Source organism: Diorhabda carinulata, chromosome 3, assembly GCF_026250575.1.
Source record: "Diorhabda carinulata isolate Delta chromosome 3, icDioCari1.1, whole genome shotgun sequence".
NCBI lineage: Eukaryota > Metazoa > Arthropoda > Insecta > Coleoptera > Chrysomelidae > Diorhabda > Diorhabda carinulata.
The window spans coordinates 5,850,458-5,873,421 of NC_079462.1; the positions used below are offsets into that span (position 1 = coordinate 5,850,458).

At 30.6% G+C, this 22,964-nt stretch overlaps 1 protein-coding gene across 1 annotated transcript in view; it reads right to left on the minus strand.

Moving 5' to 3' along the window:
* The window catches only part of LOC130891370 (nephrin), a 526,229-nt gene extending 523,221 nt beyond the window's left edge, over positions 1-3,008 (minus strand). The window contains exon 1 of the mRNA XM_057796033.1: positions 2,580-3,008. Within this exon, the coding sequence (XP_057652016.1) occupies positions 2,580-2,685 (106 nt within the window). The 5' untranslated portion in view covers positions 2,686-3,008. The remainder of the gene's footprint in view (positions 1-2,579) is intronic.
* Between the last annotated feature and the right edge of the window lie 19,956 nt (positions 3,009-22,964).

Below are 22,964 nucleotides of genomic sequence, written 5' to 3' on the forward strand. Positions count from 1 at the left end.
ACTGATAAGAATAGGAAAAGGCAGAGTAAGGGTTTCCGTAAGAAAATTAGCGCCTGAATACCATACTTTAAAGAGTACTGTAGCGCAGGAATTAGCAAGAATTTGTCAAAATTACCAAAAATGACGAGTGTCTTAAATATAAGAATACCAAGATGATGTCGCCACTAAGGCGGATACATTTTCAATTGAAAAGGTCATTATTATGGACCATGAAAAATGATTAGTCAATTCGAAAATCGTAGGAATCGAAGGCTTTTTTACGGAAAATATAGGAGAGTGTCCTGATAATATGAAATATATAGAAAAAGCAAAATTTTCTGCCAATATTCTGATCTCCTGTGCGAATTAGACAAGAGGGTTATCCAGACCTTATATATGTTATTTAAGAGGGGAAACTGTAGATATTGGAAGGTTAAGGAAAAACCCAAAGAAGACCGAAATTCTCACGCTCACGTGTGCGTTTGTGATTTTTTATATAAATTTCACGTTGAAGATGATAATAGATTTTGGCTGTGTTTTGGTTTTTTTCCAGTATGCAAGAGCAACCAAAACTTTATCTCGCAAAATGTACGATGAAGTGAGGCAACCTAAAAAAAATGAGGAATTTTTACGGCGTAGAATGTTCATATAAATATCCTAAATAGATGTTGAAATTGTCAAAGATCTGTTCGCAGAAAATTAGGACTAGGTTGATACAGGCTCCTCTATAACAAGTTTCAAATTCATTGTAGCGACTATAGTCGTTTCTTCTTTCTTAGAAAAGTAAGTTTTTGGTGTTTTGTTGTAGCAAATCGAAACATGGAATGTTATTTTCAGGAAGACAACACCTTAATACCTACCTAAAATATATGTACTTTCTTTGGAAACAAGGTGTGAAATGCATTCTCTATATTATGGCTGTCTGTAGAATTCGACTTTACCCTTGATAGGTGAAAGATGTGGGAAATGTATCGTCTGTTATTTTTTCATCGCGGTAACTCAACCAAATAGTTTCAGATGTTAACTTCAAGCCGTAGTATCAAATATGTGTAGTAACATAACTGAAATATTCGGTTTATGTTAAGGAACGTTTATGAGTTTATTTTGATAAAGACTGAAGTTAAGTCGAAACGTGAATTTTTTATCAATCTTACAAAAATTATTGAGAAAAACTTATTTTGAAACAGAAGAGACCTAAAATCAACAAGATAAACATATTGAAAGGCCTAAAAAAAAAGAAATTTATTCGAAAATGTAGTTGACTATTTTTTTCATTTGCTGCATTTCTTAAAATAATTAGCGGTTTGTGAAAAACGTCTTTATTTTATTAATTGGAGTTTGGAAATAATGAAAACTGTGTACAAAGCTGTACATTGCACAAAAATGAAGGAAAATAATATCTCTCACAAGCTTTCTATAATTGGAGATAATGTATATAAGTTTCAGTTCAAGCTCTAAGAGATTGAACTATGTTGTAGAAATTCCTCGTAGATGACGCTAGTACTAGATACAGAAGTTCTACCTTGTTCTGGAGCATCGCTAAATCGTATATAAGGCCTGAGATCACAGTGGGATTGAAGTTGAACATTGCAGGTACTTGGTGAGCGATAGAAGGCAATCCGAGCGATTGTTAAAGTATTATAATGATCTCGGTTCTGTCTATATATAAATAAGAACCGAGCAATGTGGGTAGACGAAGCAAACATACTGGGTTCACATATAACTTTAGTACATTTCAAATTGCTAAATTTCAGCAAAATATCTCTGAACCTAATTGAGACAAAAAAAAACATTGAACTAGTTATTCCAGACACATTTTATTTCTTTTATACTGTAGACTCTAAAATTTCCTGATTAGTTTCCTTTTGATATAAAGCAATCGGTAGAAAGTTAATAAATTTTCAGTGCTTTTCCAATGTTTTGTTAGCTGGATATAATGTAGAGGTAGTTTTCCATGAATTTGCCTAGCCACTTCTGGGAATGTGGAATTTTAGCTTATTATTAAACCAGTTAGGCAGACGTTTGATAATTTCCTCACATGATTAGATTGAAGCTTCAATTACAACCAACACTGTGTATATCGAATAAAATAAAATTTACTTTGTATATATGTTACTGAGGATATCGGAATTTATCTGTTTAAATTTATAGATTGGGATATAGTTTGAACTTTAACGAAAAATTTGTGCTTTGAAAAAATTTTGAACAAATTTTTTGATAAGATCAATAAAAATAGAATATTTCGTTCTATTTTGAATGAATTATGGAATTAGCATATTGTATGGCATCAAACAGATATTTTGAGAATATATTAATACTAATCAATTTAAAAATTTTAATGTAACGCTAAAATTTTCTACGGGACGCTCCATAAGAATATTATTCATGTAATTTATTCACGAAACTGATTTTCTAGAATTTGACCATTAAATTCCACTTTCACAACAACATTTAGATAAACCAACTCAATCTTGTAAAATAATTACCTGCGTAATTACTATTTCGTTTGACATAACTTGCCATTCTTACTATTTTTCCTTTGTATTTATTATGTATACTAGAATTTGGAAACAATAATATTGTTCTTAAGAGGAACTTACTTGGTTTATCCAATTCACTTTGACTCGGTCCTTCGTCAAAATTAAAACTCATGACGATATGGGAAAAAACAACGAAAAAAGCGGCAGTCAGAAGCATCATCCTCATGGAAAATTGTACTTCACATAAACAACAATCACCATTTTCATTTATCACAACACTCTACACACAAAAATTTATTCAATTGTTGTAAAAATCTCAAATACATTCTAGTCACGTTTATTTTAAATATTCAGTCAAAACCTGAAACACTATAAAATTCAGTAATCCTGATTTATTTGAAGCTATTAAAAAATAGGGGAAGGGGTTAAAGGTAGTTTTATATGTCCTGCATGTTCCATTGAATTGGTTAAATTCGGCCGCGTGCGGTATTTGAAATATCCGCTTTCTCCACGTGTTGGTGCGCACAGTGTAGATGCTAGCGACATACTAAATGTGCTAGCTACCACCGCCAACTTCGATTGCGCTGTTACCTTGTAGATTTTAGCGGTTCGCGCCTACAGATCCGAAGTGTGCCGTGGTCCACGGAAACAGCATCTTGACTTTTGGTCTGGGGTGGATTTCTCGTATGGTGATAAGTATGCGTTTTTCTTTCGTTTTTCGATGATATATGCTTTTTGAAATTGAATACATCGTCTGCCAGGAGCGACAAAAAAAATACAACAAAGATTATGGAAACAACGAATTTCATTATTTTCGATGATTGAATATAGAGTGGAATATTCTGTTTTATGTTTTATAAAAAGTTTCATATCAAAATAAACAGTTATACGAATATTTGGTTTTGATACATCGCTTTTTAAAAACAGTATACTATTATAGATATATAGCATAATACACATCTGCATTGTCGTCGGTGATCAGTATGATTATTTATTAGATATTTATTGATACAAAGTTTCCTATTAATTCTTTTTCTAGCAATATTCAATCATATTTTGACATGTCAAAACTGAAGATTATTCCATAGGACTTATTTAAAACTATTCTTTTAATTGTTATTTTTCTGTTCTTTATTTAGTATTCAAGTTTTCGTTACAATTTTGAAAAGGTCTATAATAACCTGAAATAAAATTAACTATCCATTTTTACCCACTGTATATTTATTTTTATCGTTACCTGTTCGTTCAGTGACCAAGGTTTTACATAAACTATACTATTCTGAAAGATACACAACTGTGTTTGAAAGTATCATAGTACTGAACTAAACAATAATTACATTGGGGTTGATCCTGTAAACAAGTTATTTAGTTTTTTTGACTCATTGTACAATTATATGATTGTTGCCGAAATGAATAATATTATATTTACTTAAGAGCTATTGGTAATTATACACTTTCACGGTCACCTGTTTTTTTGGCTCTAGAAAATCGAAAAATGGGTGGATTTTAATGATCTTGGTCTCAAAATGTTCCATTTTACGGCGGATTTATAAAAAAAATTAGTAGAAATAGGTGGAATGAAAATTTCTCATAGTTTTACTGTTTTAAATCGTAAAAAAAACGGTTTAGCAAAATAATCCTTTACAAAAAATTATGGTAATTATACACTTTCGCGGTCACCTGGTTTTTTGGTTAGGTTAGGTTAGGTTGGCTCTAGAAAATCGAAAAATGAATGGATTTTAATGATCTTGGTCTCAAAATGTTCCATTTTACGGCGGATTATATAGAATATAGAATATAGTACGAAACTATTCACGAAAATTGATTGTTTTTCATCGATTTCATTTTAAACTATAAAAACTGAAAAAATCATTCTTTTTGGATTTTTTTTTAAATTGGTTATTAATTTATGTAGAATACAAAAAAAATATAAGAAATTTATCTGATAATGAGATAATTTTTTGTAAAGGATTATTTTGCAAAACCGTTTTTTTTACGATTTAAAACAGTAAAACTATGAGAAATTTTCATTCCAGCTATTTCTACTAATTTTTTTTATAAATCCGCCGTAAAATGGAACATTTTGAAACCAAGATAATTAAAATCCATCCATTTTTCGATTTTCTAGAGCCAAAAAACCAGGTGACCCTGAAAGTGTATAATTACCGAGTTATTTTGCCATTTACTTGTTTTTTCTACTATATTCTTGGTTCTTACAATAATATTTCTAATAAATTTCGAAGAATTTAGATCATGTTTCTAGATGGTAATTTCTTGTTTTTATTTTCAAGAGTATAGATTAACCTGGTGAACGGTTGGTGATACTATCAGTTGTTCTAGCGAATATAGCGCCGTTTCTGGGTTCTTTTAATATTCATTGCTGTACTGTACCTGTCTCACTCTATCCTCGTGTGAATGAGTGGACTTTATTTTAATTTTTTGATGATTGACAACTATAATTGACCTCTTGTTACAAAGTGTAAAAATTGCGATGTGAAATGAAGATCAACGAGACTCCCAGGTGATCAGTTGTCCCTTGTTGTCCTTTCATATCTTTAAGTTTAAGGGATATGCTCCAATTTAGTGCTTCGAAATGAACAAGCAAAGAGGTAAAGGCAATAGTAATCCCATTAGAATGTTTTTTTGGCTTCTTTACGATATTCCTTCTTTTTACTCAACACCTGTTGAAATGGGTTATCATTTTAACTACTTTACAGGATCCTGCCGGACGGTTTGTTTCGCCCTTACTAGAAGGTTTGTTTCACCTTTATTACATGTCGGAGTCCGTTTCTTCACTTTAATGTTTGCTGAGACCCACAAATTTTGATGTTTCGATTCCTGTGCTGATTCCTTTCCGATCTAAATTTCAAGGTAGATTCTGGATTCTAAATGTCTGCCTGTTTATCGTTACATAACTATATCTGAAACTTATTATCATGGGAGAATTATCTAAGGTCAGATTATCTGAGAGAAAGTCAGATAATCAGTATTATTTATCTATCATCGTGATTTTTTTTAAAAGTATATTAACACATATTCAACAATTGGCTTTGGTACCTATAAGTAAAATTCTATTCGAAATGTTTAGAAAATGATCTGATTTTATTTACCTTTTTTTTGTAATCTTTCTAGATACCGTTCCAGAGAATCACTTGTGTTTCTTTGTCATTTAATCACCACTGTATATAATTGTACATAATCACTATTATTGCTCATTTATGGCGATTTTTGACTCTTATTTCATAATTTGTGTTTCAAATAAGTCAGACGTTTGTGAATTCCATGGCATCAAAAATTTAGTGGCGCTCAAGGCAAGTTTTCAATTGTAATTATTTGAACCACGACCCAGACGAAAAGCTGTCGTTCGCTTTTTAGCAAAAATAAAAATAATTACCACATTATTTCGGAAAATATTGTTCAGTTTTTTTCAAATTAAATAATAGCTTGAAAGTACACCGGAATTTACTAAAATTTACTTTTGAGTATTGGCATACGAAATTTGAGTGCAAAAAATTCATTAGAATGAACTGTTGAACAAGAAAAAAAGATAAAAGTGAAGGCTGCAAAAATTTGATACTCATACGAGGGTAATTGGAATATAAACAAAAATTTTGTTATAAAAAATTTTATTGTTACAGAGTTGAATTTTTTCACAGTTTTTCTAGATATTATCCATCACACTATACATATACTTTTGCAACCTCTCCGGAAGCTATCGGATGCTTTTTTCGGAAATTTTCGGAAAAATCTCTCGGCTTGTCACGTAACCAATAGCCCACATTGCTTTCTAATCGCAGTCTAAGGGTGTTCAAGTGTTTCCCAACCCAATTCGACCAACGATTCCATCGTAAGCTGTCTGCGGTTTGGGTTTGTCTTGCAGAAATATCGCACATCGGATTGGAACATCGCATCATTTTGATCTGTAGAAATGTTTTCATGTTTTTCAGAAGTTTACCAACATAATACGCGTTCACTGTTCGTTGATCAGTGAGGAAATCAACCGCAAATACTCCTCTCACATTCCAAAACAAGATACACAACACCTGCCCACTTTGATTTGCGTGTCTAAGTCTTCCTTTATCCACTCCATAAAGTACCCAAATCTTATCTGTGAATATTCAGTGCGATAAATTTTCTACTTCCTCTTCATACCGGTGCAGTAGACGCGTGTAAACTTCCCAGCGTGTGATTTTCTGTTCAAATTGGCATCTATCTTGCAGTTACCGTGCCGTTCATGAATTATCTGCTCAATACTACTCAGGCTAATGCCAAATTCTTCAGCCAAATTTTGTACATTGTTGTGCTAGTCTCCCAAAATGAGTTTTTCTATAACGTTAACGTCCTCATTAATATCACTTATTGTGGGACGCCGCGATTAAGGCAAGTTTGCCACCACTTATCGACTTTTTTCAAAAGTGGAACAGGATTCAATCACTTATAGAGAGGCACTTACCCCCGAATTTCACATTATCTTTCTATCCTTCTCACTCATTGCTATAAGTACACTAAAAAAAGAGGTTACGCGGTCCTGGCTGTGCTTTACGCTACGTAACAGATTACTCTAACATCTACTATAGCCGTTTTTACGACACTAAATATTTTGTTTGCTTATCAATAATTTTAGTTCATATTTGAACCACCCTCGTAAATCTGTTTATATTTAGATGGCGATAAACTGAAATGTGGCGATAAAATGAATATGGAAATTCGGATATCCTGGCTTTCAGAATAGTGTTATCTTCTAGATAAAATAGTCGGTCCAAACCTTACTGGAAACTGGTGAACAATGATTCTGTTGAAAGCTTACATTTCTGTAATTTCGATATCAAGTAATCAAATTATTAACGCTTTTTTGGAAAGATCTAACAACGTTTCCCTAATTTTCAGCAGATCTTAAATATTCAACCATAAACCTAAATATCACGAAAAAGTACAGAGGAAGGTCAGTCAGGAGGTCACCAAGTTGTGCATTATTATTCTAATAAATTATTCACTAGTCAAATGACTAACTAATACAGTTTCATTGTAAATCGTTGGTCACTCACATATGTAAATAAATTATTAAAAAAACTGATTGGAATTCACTGAATATATATATATATATATATATATATATATATATATATATATATATATATATATATATATATGTATATATATATATATATATATATATATATATATATATATGTATAGATATACTGTAATCCCGGATAGGTCAAATGATAAAAAATTCTCGAATTGTTTGTGGTACACCCCTGCTGCTTCGTTAAGTAGTAATTTCTAACATATTTATAGTTCTGAAAAATTGAGTATTTGAAAATCTGTACAGTAAAGTGTATTTATGTGCCAAATACGACAGGAATTTATGAAGATAAGATAATTAAAGTCCCTACATCAAATTCAAAAATCATAGGTCATTAATTTTTTTTAGTCCACAAAACAAAACTAATAGTTGTCAAGAAATCATATTATGTGTTGTGGAAGTGAAAATAATAATACTAAAAAAAATACACATCACTAACATTTTGTCCGTCCGTCTGTCTATAGTACCGTCATCTCACAGGAAGCAAGTATACATCAGCTTTCCATCGCTTTTCCATGCATCTAGAGGAAAATCTCCAAAATATTTATTTCATTTGTTAATTTTCCAAAGCCAAATTTAAAGCTGTCAATAACACGTTCAACTTACAATTACTTACAATTATTATTTTCAAGAAGGTTGGTTAATGGTAAATAATCGGCTTCTAAATTGTTTTCAACCAATGAATGAGCTCAGTGTAGAGGTTTTTACTACATAGAGACATTATCTTATTTGTGGACCGTATCTTTATTTTTTATCACTTGAATCAACACATTTTCATAAAGAAGTTGGAGGAGATTACACTTTTTCCGCGGAACTCACCCATGTTGAAACAAGAAGAGGAAACTGAAACTTTGCGATGTTGCTACCTTTGGCATAGTTGTTGGAGTGTATCCAACACTCAAGGACTGCGAAATATTGTGGGATTCAATTTCTGATTAATTTTTCATTGCGGTTTTAATCAAGCTCAATAGTACAAGTACAGTCATAACATAAACAGGAATCACAAATATCATAAAACGTATAGCTAAGTTGAAATAACAGTGGGTAAGTATGCTTGAAGACAAGATTAATAAAGATAGAGAATAAAGTGTCACGCTGACACTAAAAGCAAATGATACAAGATAGTTGTAGATTGGGGAAAATATTAGGGGACGCTATGTCTAGGAGTGGATGTATAACAGCTGGTAAGTACAAATTTGAGAAAGATACAGAACCTCTTTGAAGAATAATTTTTTTACTATTGGAATTGACGTCAACTTGTCTATTTGACTGTTTTCATTGGGAAACATTCTTAATTTCCGCTATTATCTACTACGCTATGTAACAAGAGTACAAGAAAAACTATTGACAATGAGAAAAACTTCAAAAGAAATAAAATATTTCAGACACGCAGTTATTTCAAAAACACATTCTTGAGATGCCAAACTTCTCTTTATATTTCGAGTTTTCTAGATAGTTATTTCTCATTGTAAATTACTATATCTCTTTCAATAAAACACCAGTTTGATAAACTATCAAGTTACTTTACAAATTTTAAAATTATGATTGTTTATACATGCCATTTCCAATAAAAATTTTATACTATTTGCACCTTCAAATGAACTCATATTTATTAAGAATAGAATGTCGCAAAATCAATTGAAATCGTTAGAGACTGCATAATGTGAGGCCAAATGTATTCATCCACCATATTCATTCTAAATTTCTTGTTAATTCTTCACTACCTGTTTTGAAACGGGATCACCCACTGAACAAAGGAATGTGCATTTCATAATTGAGTTGGCATGAATAAAAACATTTGAGTTGAAAATAATTCATTTAGATACAACATAAATATTTATTAAATTTTTTCCCGATACAAAATGTAGCTCAGAAGAAAAAACAAATTTGATAAATATGTTCTGGAGCATATAATACAGATTTATTTAGTATAAGAAACCACTTTAATAGTTATAGAACTATCCGATAATAAGATATTGAATTTCAGTATACATTCATTGAAAGAGTAGAGCCCTTTCCAATTATCTTTGAAAAAATTGAATAAAATACTGAATCAACAAATATTATGATCAATAAATAAACCTGGAGATCAGAGTTTACTTTCAATCAGTGAAATTGTGATTGTTGGTGTAGTGGTGATGTGAACATCGTAAAAAGAATGAATATCACCAACGGTACCAAAAATCAAATTAGCTAGAGATCAGAAACTAGAACGTCTATTTATATCATATTCACTGTACAACCCCTTATCAAATTATTTAGTGGAGTTAAAATTTCTCATTTTTCTATTTCAATTTAACGTGCCTTGACAGTGCTGGTCTTTGGCACACACAAAAACCCATAAAAAGATATATAAGTTAAATGAATGACTGACTTAACAGACATACGAACGTGACAACTTTGGTAGACGGAACGACTCTCTGATGACATCAAATAGCCGTGAGAGTCGTGAGTAAGTTTTGTGTGGTTGAGTTTTCTTACGAGTTTTGAGATATGGCAACACTATCTGATATTATCATCATAAAGTTTGACATTCTCAATTGTGAACGTACTCAGAACGTGTTGTCTTGCTATTCGAGTTGTTTACAGATACTTGAAACATTCATCTTCTTGGTTAAAGAACGGAATTTAATCGCGAATATTTGCGAGTGATAATTTTCGATGTGGATTAAAGTAACAGTAGTGTACCGATCAACTCGCTTCGACTTTTGGTGATGAAGCATCGACTCGAAATAATAGTGTTTCACTGGTTTTTCGAATTAGATCGTGGTCGCACTTCGCTACAGAATGAATTTCGTGATCGTCTGATACTGGCTGTTGTGCCAGAAAACATCGATGCTCAGTTTATACTGATATTGCAAGATCATCATGTGACATACTGCTGCCTGCACATTTGGTTGTAAAAAGGATTTGTTCGCGTTGAATACGGCATAAAAGAACTCATTGATGATTGGTGTGAAGAAATATTGACAAAATTCAATCGCAATGCTTCGAAATCGAACATCGTGACTGGCGATGAATCGTGGATCCATGCATATGAACTCGAAACTAAACAACTGGATATGTCACCACCGGTCCATTAGATCAACGGAGAACGGACAATTCTGAATAGTACACAGGATTTTGTTTAGTGAAGTTATTTAAACGAATCGCAGACGACAAATCATTCTCCACCACGACAATGCACACATCAGGTCAAACAAAACAGTCAAAACATCGAATTGATGGGTCATCCGTCATACAGTCCTTGTTTGGCATCCAATTATTTCTTCTTATTTCCTAAGATCAAAAATAAATATCGAGGTATACCTAAAGAAGCGGTTGACGCATTAAAATCACATGTTTTGGAATTACCTTAATTGGAATGGAAAAAATGCTCAGAAAATTGATTGTAAGGCATGCAAACTGGTATTGATTTCAATGGAGAATATTTATAAAACATTTTATATATATATATATATATATATATATATATATATATATATATATATATATATATATTCGTTTTTATTCGTCTATCCCAAAACTTAAGTAGCGACCGTCGGAATGTCACAACCTCTCTCCTACTCAGAAAGCAGGCGAGAAGTAGAAGAGTGGATGTTATGTAATGCTGTAGAATTTATGCTCCATATATATATCGCGCCAAGATTCTTGTATGAGGTTTTTGAGGTAAGTCTTGAGATCAAGGGCACGCTGATTTGGAATTTCAGGAGTCTCGACGGCTTCTACGGCATGGCGATGTGCAGATTATTTTCCTGTAATTCTATTAGGAGATGAATGAAAATTTAGTAGATTTCATGAATGCTTTGGACTATTGGATGGTCGGTGAATATGTTTTTTTATTTTCTGTATGGACGAAAGAATGTCAGTACATATAGCGCTATGTTTATGTAGAGATAAATTTGAAAGCTTGAAGGATGCTGTACAGTTCACCAGTGTTAACACTACACGTCGAAAGTAAGCAGAAGGAAGTTCAGGATAATTGGGATAAAATTATAAACTATTTATTATCATAATAAATTAACAAATGAAACAAAATAAGGTTTTTGTAATAATTGGACAAATATCACAGTATTTGCAAAGCAAAAGAAGAAATCAATGAAATACTTGAGAAAATGGTAAACAGACAAAAAATATTTATTTGAACGAAATCGATAACAAAAAAAAAGAATTTTGAGATTTTGAGAAACAATTTACATATCCGAAATGGAAATGATAACAAATATAAGCAGAATTTATAATTCTCTTCTTATGGACTCAATATATGATCACATATGAAATTCAAACTTATGGTCTATTTGGAATAATATGTGTTTGATTTTAAATGTAGTAGCTATTATACAGAATGTTCTAAATAAAGTGACCCTGTTGCTAGTATAGGTAGAAAACTGAAAAATAATTGGAGTTTTCTTGTAAAGATTTCATTGCAAAACATATTAAGAATGTACTTTCAGTAAAACTCGATACTGTGTACGGTTTAGACATATTTTGATTTGAAAATTATAAAGTAATAACCGAAGCTGGTATAGAGTAATGATGAAGGTTTTAATCATTGATTAGAACGCATTATGTGAATAGAAAATAGATTGTCGCGCTAATAAGACCTCATCAATGAACGAAAGCATGTTAAACAATTAGAACTGAGGGCTTTCTGTTCTTGCATCGTTTCGCAAAATTTCATCAACGGGTAAAACTTGATTTTTTCTAGATTTTCCATAGAGAACTGCTTTTTATCGATAGTTATGACGATAGGTTAACAATAATTAGATTCTGGAACCCTTGTTATTTGTAAACTTATACATTATTAGTACGCAAATGACGACGTGATATTAAATTACCAAGCAAAAATACATTTAGAGTAATTGAACGACGTGAAATGTGAATGTGAAACAAAGAAAAAAATGAATACCGATGCGCCAAGAACAACAAGAATCATTAACCAAGTATTATTTCAAATTCAGCTGATAACGATTTAATTGTCTAAAGTTTATGATAAGAAAAACAAATACGTCTTTTTTAAATATCAACTAGAGCAAGATTTCTTGCCAGATCATCTACCGTTTACAACAAACTTTTGTCAACGATCCAAATTTTTTAACACACAGCACTGGTGTTATGAGAACACACAGGTCACAAGGATATCACGCTATTTAATCATCCTAGTTTAAAATTTGAATGATGAGAGCATAATAATTGCATAATAACAATAAAAAAAACCATGATTTGATTTTTCTTGGCAAAAGGGGAGCAAGAATTTTATGAAGAGAACATATTTCCTTTCAATTGTATGTAGAAGATATTCAAACTATTATCAACTATAATAATATGATGAAATATTTGAAAAAACAATTTGGAATATGATAATTTTCAAATAATATTATTTCATTACATCACTTTTTATCATCATAAGATATAGTTTTATCAAAGAAAAAGATTTATCTGAAAACAAATCCATAAAAGCTGTGGAACTAACATCTTCTTTAACAAACTTTTGTCTGGGGATGAGATAGGTGTAAAGACTGTTGGCTATGGACGTGTGGATATTCATATTGAATGAAGATTAGAATTTTCGAAGGTAGATCTTCGAGAGATTATTAGCAACCTAAAGGATATAATATATAATCAAAATATTTCATGTGTCCGAAATCTAAATGCATGAAATGACGAATAGAATAGAAGATAAGTAGATTCCTATTTAATTATTATTGAAACATGATGGGAAAAAAAGAATTATTTATAAGGAATCACTTACCTAATTCTATTTTATGAATTCTATGATATCTATAAATAATTACCCTTTTTTCGTATATTGAGAAACTAACATTTGACAATTAAAATCATATTGATTGAATAAAATGAGAATTTTTTTCATAAAAGTATAAAATTGATACAGATTTAACAGTGTAATCTATTAATGAACAATATTTCATAATCTATATCAAACTTGGCATTTTAATCCTAATATATCACTCAAAGTATTTGTAAGAACATTTTGACGTGTGAATAAATTCAATTTACAACAGAATTAAAAATTATACACTTGTCTCTTTATCCATAATTTAGTTATATAGCTCTAAAAATGTGAAACTAAGTTGCAAGAAGATAAAAACCATTTCAAGTTTCAAGTAAAAACTGTTATTTTTATTGTAAGACAATAAGTTACTAAAACGGTAGTAAAATTTCTTAAATGAGTTTAAAGGAGGAAAAAAAATCAAAGATGTAGATTTGAGGCCATATTTCTGATTTATGGGTCATCGTTGGTTTTTTCAACCTCGAAATCGCTGATAATCTCTGTCATCAGTTGGCCAGTCACAAATTTCCTCGGAAAATCCTTGATGCTGGTCTGGAAGATAGGCTCTCAGTTTTTCAATATCTTCCATCTTTGCAGTTTTCTTATTGGCACTCTACTTTGGTAAGCCTTAACTCGAAATCTAAAACTATGTCATATGATGTAACCTCATGAACAGTGAACTTATTAAACCGTGATGAAATTTGCAAAATTATGTCAGTTATTTCATGAACATCAAAAATGAAGTCATGTTTGTTCAAAGCCTCATATATTCCTCCGAGATATACTTCACACGGGAGGAAACTGATTCCGCGAACAGGGAAATATTGAGTGACCTTCTGGAAACGACCTGAATCTTGCCTCTCTTATCTTTCAGGTATATGGAGAAACTTAACATCGCACGGTTTTTGTTTTGGCCTGAACAGTTATCACTGAAAAAACGAAGGTACTGGTACTGATTTTAGGTATTCATTAAGAAAAGAGCAAACGTCATTAGGGCTTTTTCGTGCAACACCCTCGTGGTACAAGAATAATGTTTTATCGTTACTCTTAAGATTTTGTATTCCTGACAACTGTCTCACGTAGTATAATTCCTGAACGGGAATTTTAGGAACAGATGTAATCAAATGCTAACGACAAAATATGTTTTCCATCTTTACCTTCTTGTAACTGTTCGCTCTGCAGTTCTGAGTAAAACTTTATATTTCTTGATTTATGTACCATAAGCTTTGCAACTGCCGCTCGTTCAACTACTTACATTATTTAAAGCAAGACTCTTAATTTTCACATTAAGCACCTCAAACTAACGTCAGGGTGTTTTTGCATGTACAACTTTCACGTAGGTTTGTTTAATATTTAGATCAGGTGATAAATATTAGCTGTTCTTACCCTTGCAATGAACCCAGAAATCAAACAATAGAATCCATAGAAGAAGTGGATTTACGCCTTTAAAAACTCTTTTGGACTTTAAAAATAAACTAAAACATTAAAATGCTGATTTTACCCATTTCCACTCGTGATAAAATCGATGTTTATACTACAAAACCATTAAAACTTGAAAATCGAGAGAAAAATTTATCATCAGATAGTCTTGATTGAATATTTTCTTATATATCGGTATCCTGGTTAACTACCACGTTTTTCATTACTTGAGATACTTCAGATTGATGTGTAATCCATCGTAATGACCAAGAGGAATGTACCTTTCATAGGCTATTTCTCATATAGTGTATAAATTGACAGCTTAAAGTAACCACCTTGTTTGCTTGCTAAAATAAAATATTCAAAAAATCTTGTTACCAAATGCATACAGCAAACAAAAATTTCTTCATATCTATAAAAGTATATTAGGTAATGAAATTATTATATAAAGTTTTTTCACTGTTGAAATTTTTTATTTTCATTCTTCCACTTGCTTCAATTAATGTTTCAATCTTCCGTAGGATATAGTTTTCCGAGCTTTATAAAACTGTAAACTCTCTAATTTTATTTATTACGTTGACTGAATTCTAACAATATAGCTTTGTACTTTCAAAGAACTGAAATACCAGCCAATAAAGTGAGTGCGATTGATGTGCATAAATAAAATATTGAGCTTGTCGAGCAACTACATTATCCAAGATTTTCGCATCTATTTGTCTTCATTCTCAGTGGGTCAATAGAGGATAGACTTTACAGCTATAGCATTCCTAGCACGTACCTTTTGACCAGTCGGAGAAATTTCTTTGAAAGTTGGGTTTTAAGTTGAGATTTTTCTCTTTGCATTCCATTCAATAAATTCGAATTTGTGGATGGGAATTGGTCCTTTCGAAAGGAGATATTTTCGAATATATTTGAGAGTACAGTGTAGAATATCTAAGTTATCTCTAAAACTGGCTTTAGATAGAGTATATTATCAATTTATATATTATAGAGAAATATTTTTATGGAGGTTATTGGAAACACATACTCTCGTAGTAATTGAATAATTTGTATATGTTTTCTACTATTTTAATCAATGTATGAGGCAGTATTGTTGTTTATTTTCGCGATTTATATTAAAATCTTGAAACTATTCCTAATACGCTGTCTTTTGTGCCCCGCCAGTGCTAAGAACTGTTTCTTTCGACACATGTTTCATCGAGTGAGATATTGAAAACATTTTTCTGATATTAGAAGAAAATTGACTATTTTATAAGTGTGAGGGATTCGTTAGTATGAGCAGTTATAATTAATATATGTATGATTAAAAGTCTAATATTTCCAAATCTAAAGAGCTAAAGTTCGTTATAAATATAAAATAATAATGATTATATCAAGCTACGTCGCTAAAGAAAGGATTTTTACTTCAATGATTACGAAAATATTTCCCATTCCTGTTTCATGATGACTCAGGAGCACAAGCGCTGCGTTATCTGGATTTTCAACGAAAACTTTTTGAAAACTGCGTATTAACTAAAAGAATTTTTAGAATCGGTTGAATTACATATACAAAAAAAGGGAATTGAACAAGTATCGAATTAACTACTGCCGCACTGTCCATCAGAGCATACATTTATTTGTCGCATCGAAAGGGTTACGGCGTCACGCTGGAAGGCACGCCTAACGGAAGCTTGGTATCCACTAAATGCTGCGAACCACAGTCATAAATGCAAGTATACCTGGGGGACAAAATATCATATTATTATCACCCCTTTTCTCTAAATTTATAGTACAGTTTGATAATATTTTAAACTGGTCAATAAAACAGATTCCATTTTGTAGTCTAGAATAAAAAAAAAAAAACAAACAAAACAATAGAACAAACGAACAAGCTCGCATTGCTATTTTGAGTTCCAAGCGTGCATTCCGATGGTAATCAATTTCACCGAGCCCTATTCAATAAAATATACGTCATATTATGACTCACCAGCAAACATTTGAATTTTCATAACAGATAGAAGTGGTGAACAAACAAATTCCTGCAATTTATATAGACGGATCCATTTAAATAATAAATTTATTAACATAACATACACACTATTAATCATGTATTTAACAGGACAAGAATTATTTCGACAAACACAAATCAACAATTGCCAAAACAGGGATATACCGTAGTTGTGTAGCTATCACAGACACGGCCTGATAACACAGATCTGTAACGCGATATTTTGTATGACATCTACTTATGAATGGATTGTAGTATTCTTCAAAATATTCTGCAAAGAATTTTAATATTATTAGATTTATCATTCATTCATTTAGGACTCTACTTATCAGAACAAGAGCAGAGGAACTTCCTCAGTGGTTCACAATCTTTTCATAGAAATACTTGAATTCTTCTAATACGGTATATTCCTGTGCTTTTTACTTTGAAACAATGGTACCATAAATTATCTGATTTCCCAGTTATCCATTTGATACAGATCATAAATTGATGCTTTCTCCGATAATCTGAGATTCGATATCTGGGTGATTCCGTTCTAACTGTGATATTCAATGTCCTGTATTGTTTTTTTGTACTAGTCATTAATTAATAATCAATTAATAAAAATTTTGTGTTAATTGAATAATTCTTAAGATATTTAAACATTATTTTTATACAATATAACTTGCCACTTAGAGAAAACTTATACTACATCACTTGAATGTCAGTACCGTGTCATGTCCATTCCTAGAATTTACCGATAAATTATTAATTTTTTTTGTCGTAACAAATGATTTAAACTAATTACCTTATAAATTCTAATGTTTATGATCAAACTGAGGAAAATTGATGCACTTGTTGTTTAATATCTTAAGTTACCATGTCAGTACCGTGTCATGTCCATTCCTAGAATTTACCGATAAATTATTAATTTTTTTTGTCGTAACAAATGATTTAAACTAATTACCTTATAAATTCTAATGTTTATGATCAAACTGAGGAAAATTGATGCACTTGTTGTTTAATATCTTAAGTTACCATGTCAGTACCGTGGATAAATGAGTCAGTACCGTGGAACTCAAAATCCGACATTTGTGTCTTGCTCGTGATACTTTGAAGTTGTAGTAAATTCCTCTTAGAGTTTTATTTTTACAGTAAAATAGATGAATAATATGCATAAAAAAGTTAGAAAAGTTAAATTTTAAAATCTTGAAATTTTGAATACAAAAAATCACAGTTAGAACGGAATCACCCATCTATCACTTAATATGTGATTCTATGATAAAAAATAAACTGAAAATTATATTCTAGTATTCACAAGAATTGTAACAAATATATTTTATGAGTCCTGGAGGTTTAAATTTTATACCATGCTGTTCGTTAGTTATAAGTTTCCATTTATTTTATTTTCAGCCATTTAAAAATATTTTCCAATATATTTTTTTGAGCTCACATTTCAATTTCAATCACATTCGATAGAGGTACTCAAAACATTGAAATTATATGGTAATCCAAAAAAAAATTAGTTTGTTGAGTGAATAAGAAAGAAAATTAAAAACTTCTATATATTATAGAGGTTTATTAGGTACAACATATATAGTTTTACACCTTCTTTGTAAATAATTATAAAATTATGAGAAAATATTCTGTATTAATCATCGATAAATTTGTGATCTTTTTTATACAAATAATTCAATTTGAAATTTCCATTTACAATTATTGTAATTAATATGGTCATTTGTATCTTACATGTTTTAATTATGTGGAGAATGTTTTATTCAACTTCTATTCTTAACTTTCGTTCGTTGTTTGTTTGTGTTGTTAAATACATAACTTCAGCCACAATAATCAATTCAATATGAATATTTTTGCACAAATACATTCACTACGGATTAAGAGGTTTAGCCACCCCATAATCCCTTTTGTACGAGCACATGTTTACATCCTGTCAGAGAGTGTAGCAAGTTAAAACTTGCAAGTACTGGCTCACTTATTTATTATCGTCACAGATATCAAATCGATTGAGTTGTGGGACATAGATGTCAGAAATCACTGTCTTAATTCTACTTCATATCTTTGGATTATCCTGAAAAAAGAATGGAACAAAATAGACGACGATTATTGTCGAAATTGTTACACAGGGTTTCAAAATTATGCACCGAATCATAACAATAAATCCAAAATTTAAATTTGTAACCATTACAGGCTGTTATTTCATTATTACTATATTATTAACTATATATGCTGTTCAATATATAAATATCATAATTGATCGTACCTATTGTTTTTATTTGTTCCGTATCAGATAAACTATAGGCAACAATTTTTGACCGGTAGTGTATTTTGAAGCTTGGCATTCAGCCTTGTAAATTTAACACTTAATATGTATCATAAGTTTGGGATTAATTCTACTCAGATATTGTTCATTTTAAATTTAATTCTATCTTGACTTGGACAGATGTAAGTTAACTTGACTATTCGGTATAAGCATCATTACATACAATGAATGTCATTTTGTAAATTGAGTTAGTATCTTCAAAATATTTTGCACTACTCTAACCATCAAACCATTAAAACCCTTTTTTGTTTCAACAAAACATAATTAAGTATCATCCCGAGCAATTATCTTTATTTACCAATTTGTACTTATACAATCCTTGAAATTGTCGTATCTAATTGTTGAATCATTATTTTCCCATTTTCATCTATATTGACAGTGAATTTCAAACTGGGAAAATATTACGAGGTGATTGCTCGTATGAAATTGTTAAATGCTGTAATGATGTAACTTTATATCTCCACTTTTTTGAATATTGCTTTTTTTTAGATCTATAATCTTTGAGAAAAAGTTCTAAAATAAGGATTATTTTCCAATAAATCAAGGATTTTAAGCTTTAATATTATTAAATTCATAGAACTTCATCTTGACAAAAAAGTTTTGATATGAAATAAAGTAATTACACCTCTGTATAGTGTAACAGAAATATCGAAAAAGTATTCGTAGTAAGTCCTTTGCGACAGTACGAAAATTAGAGAATTTTGAGTTTCTAGCAGAAATTTTTGAAAAAATTACCACTCACCAACTGTCAAGGGTGATATCTCGGGGTGACCTGTGTGAATTTTGTTACATGAAAAACGCATCCTGATTTCATACTAGAATTTGTCGCATGAATTTAGAAATTCATTTGTACTCGTATATCCTACTCATTTCAACTTCTTTGCATCATGATTTCCACGATATTATTGGACTTAGTTCTCCTTCTCATATCAGAACAATTCATTTCTCATAAATCTTCCTCCCAAATATACTGACAAGTATGTTCTCAAGGTAATAAACAAGTCACCAAAGGCTACATATCCTTGGTCGTCTGCACGAATTATCATTTCATAACATAGATATCTACATCCATTTACTTATTATGTATGCCCTCTTGTAGTCCATGAATACTAATAAGAACGGTCTATTATACTTGAATATTCACTATTAATGTTTTGTCTTTACACAAATTGATACTAATGCTGAAGAATATTTTATCAAAAATAGCAATTCAACTTAAATCGGTGTATTGGAATATGATCTGTTGAGTCGTACTGCTAAATTTTATTACAGTTTATTTAATAGCAGGTTTACCCTGACCATATGAACTTTATCCTTAATCTCACAACTATATATTTATCATTTTATTAGTAAAAATAAAGTGATTTGATGAATTTATTAATGAAACGACATATTCACACCTAATTTTATGTTTGTAACTAACAAATTGCGCATTAAGCAAATTTTTACAAAATATGAATACTAGAAGCTTGCTAATTGAATGGAATATAAATAATTGAGGCATATGTCGTTTAAAAAGCTCTCAAGAGAATGAATTACTCTATGATGATGAACAAATTTTTTTATGGTAGTTTTGTTGATTTTTCCCTCACAGCTATGTAAATTATTTACAAGTTTCAATATCGATTTGGTACTTTTTCTGACCTAAAAATCGTTTATTATTTTTTTTGTTGGATATGTGAATAATTCAATGGATCGGACCCTCTATTTTGGTTCATTTGGTTCATAACTTTAGTTAAAAATTATGTATATCTGTGGTTACAGTATTTTTGATACAACATGAATAATTGATGGAAAATTGCTCTTTATTTATTTATAGGTACTCGTTTTTTATAGATAGGCTTTCCATTTTCGTCATATAATTGGAAATGCTGGATAATATCAGAATGTAGTTACCCATGTAGTCACTAAATGCAAATTGCATTGTGTTTGGCCCAAACTTAATCTAATCTTAAGAAAATTTTGTGATTTTTTTCTAGTAAAAGCATACCTAATTTTCGAAAAGGAACATAATAATATCTTACAAGAGGTTATACTGCTTTAACATTATTATATATTCCTTTTCTTTTCAAATGTGCAGCATTAGTATATTGACAGTGCTTGTAACACCATGTTTTAGATTCACTTTTCTTTTAGTAAAAATTCACTATAAATATGGAGGACTAGAAACTGAGATCGATCCAGTGGTTTAAGCGATGCGATATGCTAGAACAGAAACATTTCAAACAATGAATATAAATTAGTGAGTAGTATATTTGAAACACCCATTACGTGTGTTCACATTTATCTCACCTAAGAGTATCAACTGTGAATGAAAAATTGATTTATCCACAATCACGATGAAATTTGTATTGGAAATGAAGTAAATGTATAGAATTAATTCTGGATAAATTTGTCATATCTACAAATAATCAAAGGAAAGTAGAATAGAAATTTCCGAAAATATTCAATGTGAATCAAGCTATTTGCTAGCACAATTCCAGGATTTGTACATTTATTATCATAATATCATATGTTAATGTTGAAATTAAGAAGGATGCCTTTCAATCATACTGGACACCATTTTTTCTATATTCAATCAATAGTAATCTGTTAATTAGTTTGTTTATATTGCTCTCGTTTGTTAATTAATTTGAATTAATATATACCATTTGCACAAAAAAAAAATATCTGTCTGTTATTTTGCGTCACGAATAAAATTTTGAGTTACAAGTGAAAATGGAGCTAAAATATTCGCGTAATATTGGTTTGTCCATCTGTTAGTATGGTGCTTCTTAATTATGGCCCCATAAAAATGCTTTTCCAAGTAAAGTTTCTAAATAGAGATAAATCACAAAAGTCAATAAACATCTGCGATGTCTCAACTGTTTAGAGTTAATTTTTGTTTACCAGATTTATTTTTTGATGGATGAACACGCAATCAATAATTTTTTGCTTATTATCGAAACAGATGAAACATGACAAATCCGCAACTACATAATTTACAAGAAAATGTCTTATCACCAATCGTGATATTCAATGTCCTCCTTTGATGTCGTCAATTGTACCAGTTTTCAGTGTTTCCCTGACACAACAGGATTTTTCATTCCTATTTTGCTCTCCTAAGACATTCAGTCTTAAAACAATACATATTCTTATCAAGTGTTTCTTGGATTTTTCTTGAAACTGTCGAAAATTTTGTAGAAAATAACCAATATTTATCCCAGTTATGTGTTTTTCACAGTCAATAAAAAGATTCGAATCGTTTTGAGTGTATTCTCCCGAACCTAATATTTGTTTTCAAAGATATATATGTTTTATGATGAAATATAATTTTAATACCCAAATAAAAGAGGATGTATTCTTTAAATCGACAGAATACAGCATATCCTATGAGGGTTTTAGATATCTTATGAAATCGTTCAGTTCTTGTTGTTAGAAACACCCGTCCAATTTGTTTGATATTCGCTATGATTTTCAAACTGATTTCTTCAAAAATAATTAGATAATATTAGGAGGATGGAGCTTGCGTTTCTTTCGAATGCACTTTAAATTTTTTGCACAAAATGTGAGTCATGTCAAACGATCAGAATTTAAACAAAATGCAAGGTCAGCTAGTATGTTCCAAATTTTAATAAAAAAAAAACAAATTAGTTGCCCACTTGGTACACAGTTTAGTCGAAAATTAGTAGTAGTATTTTCTTTTCAGTTGAAGTTGCTATTTGCGTTATAGATGTACTTTCATGTTGTCTTAAAATCAATTTCAGATGAATTTCCATACGTTGCATAATTATGTACGTACTTTGTAATTCAGGGTATTCTTATAATAATTTGGAAGTTTTTTTTTTCAGTTTTACCTTGTAAACTAAACTGGTTATTTCATAAATAAGAAATAATATCAAACAATTATCATCCGCTCCCATTTA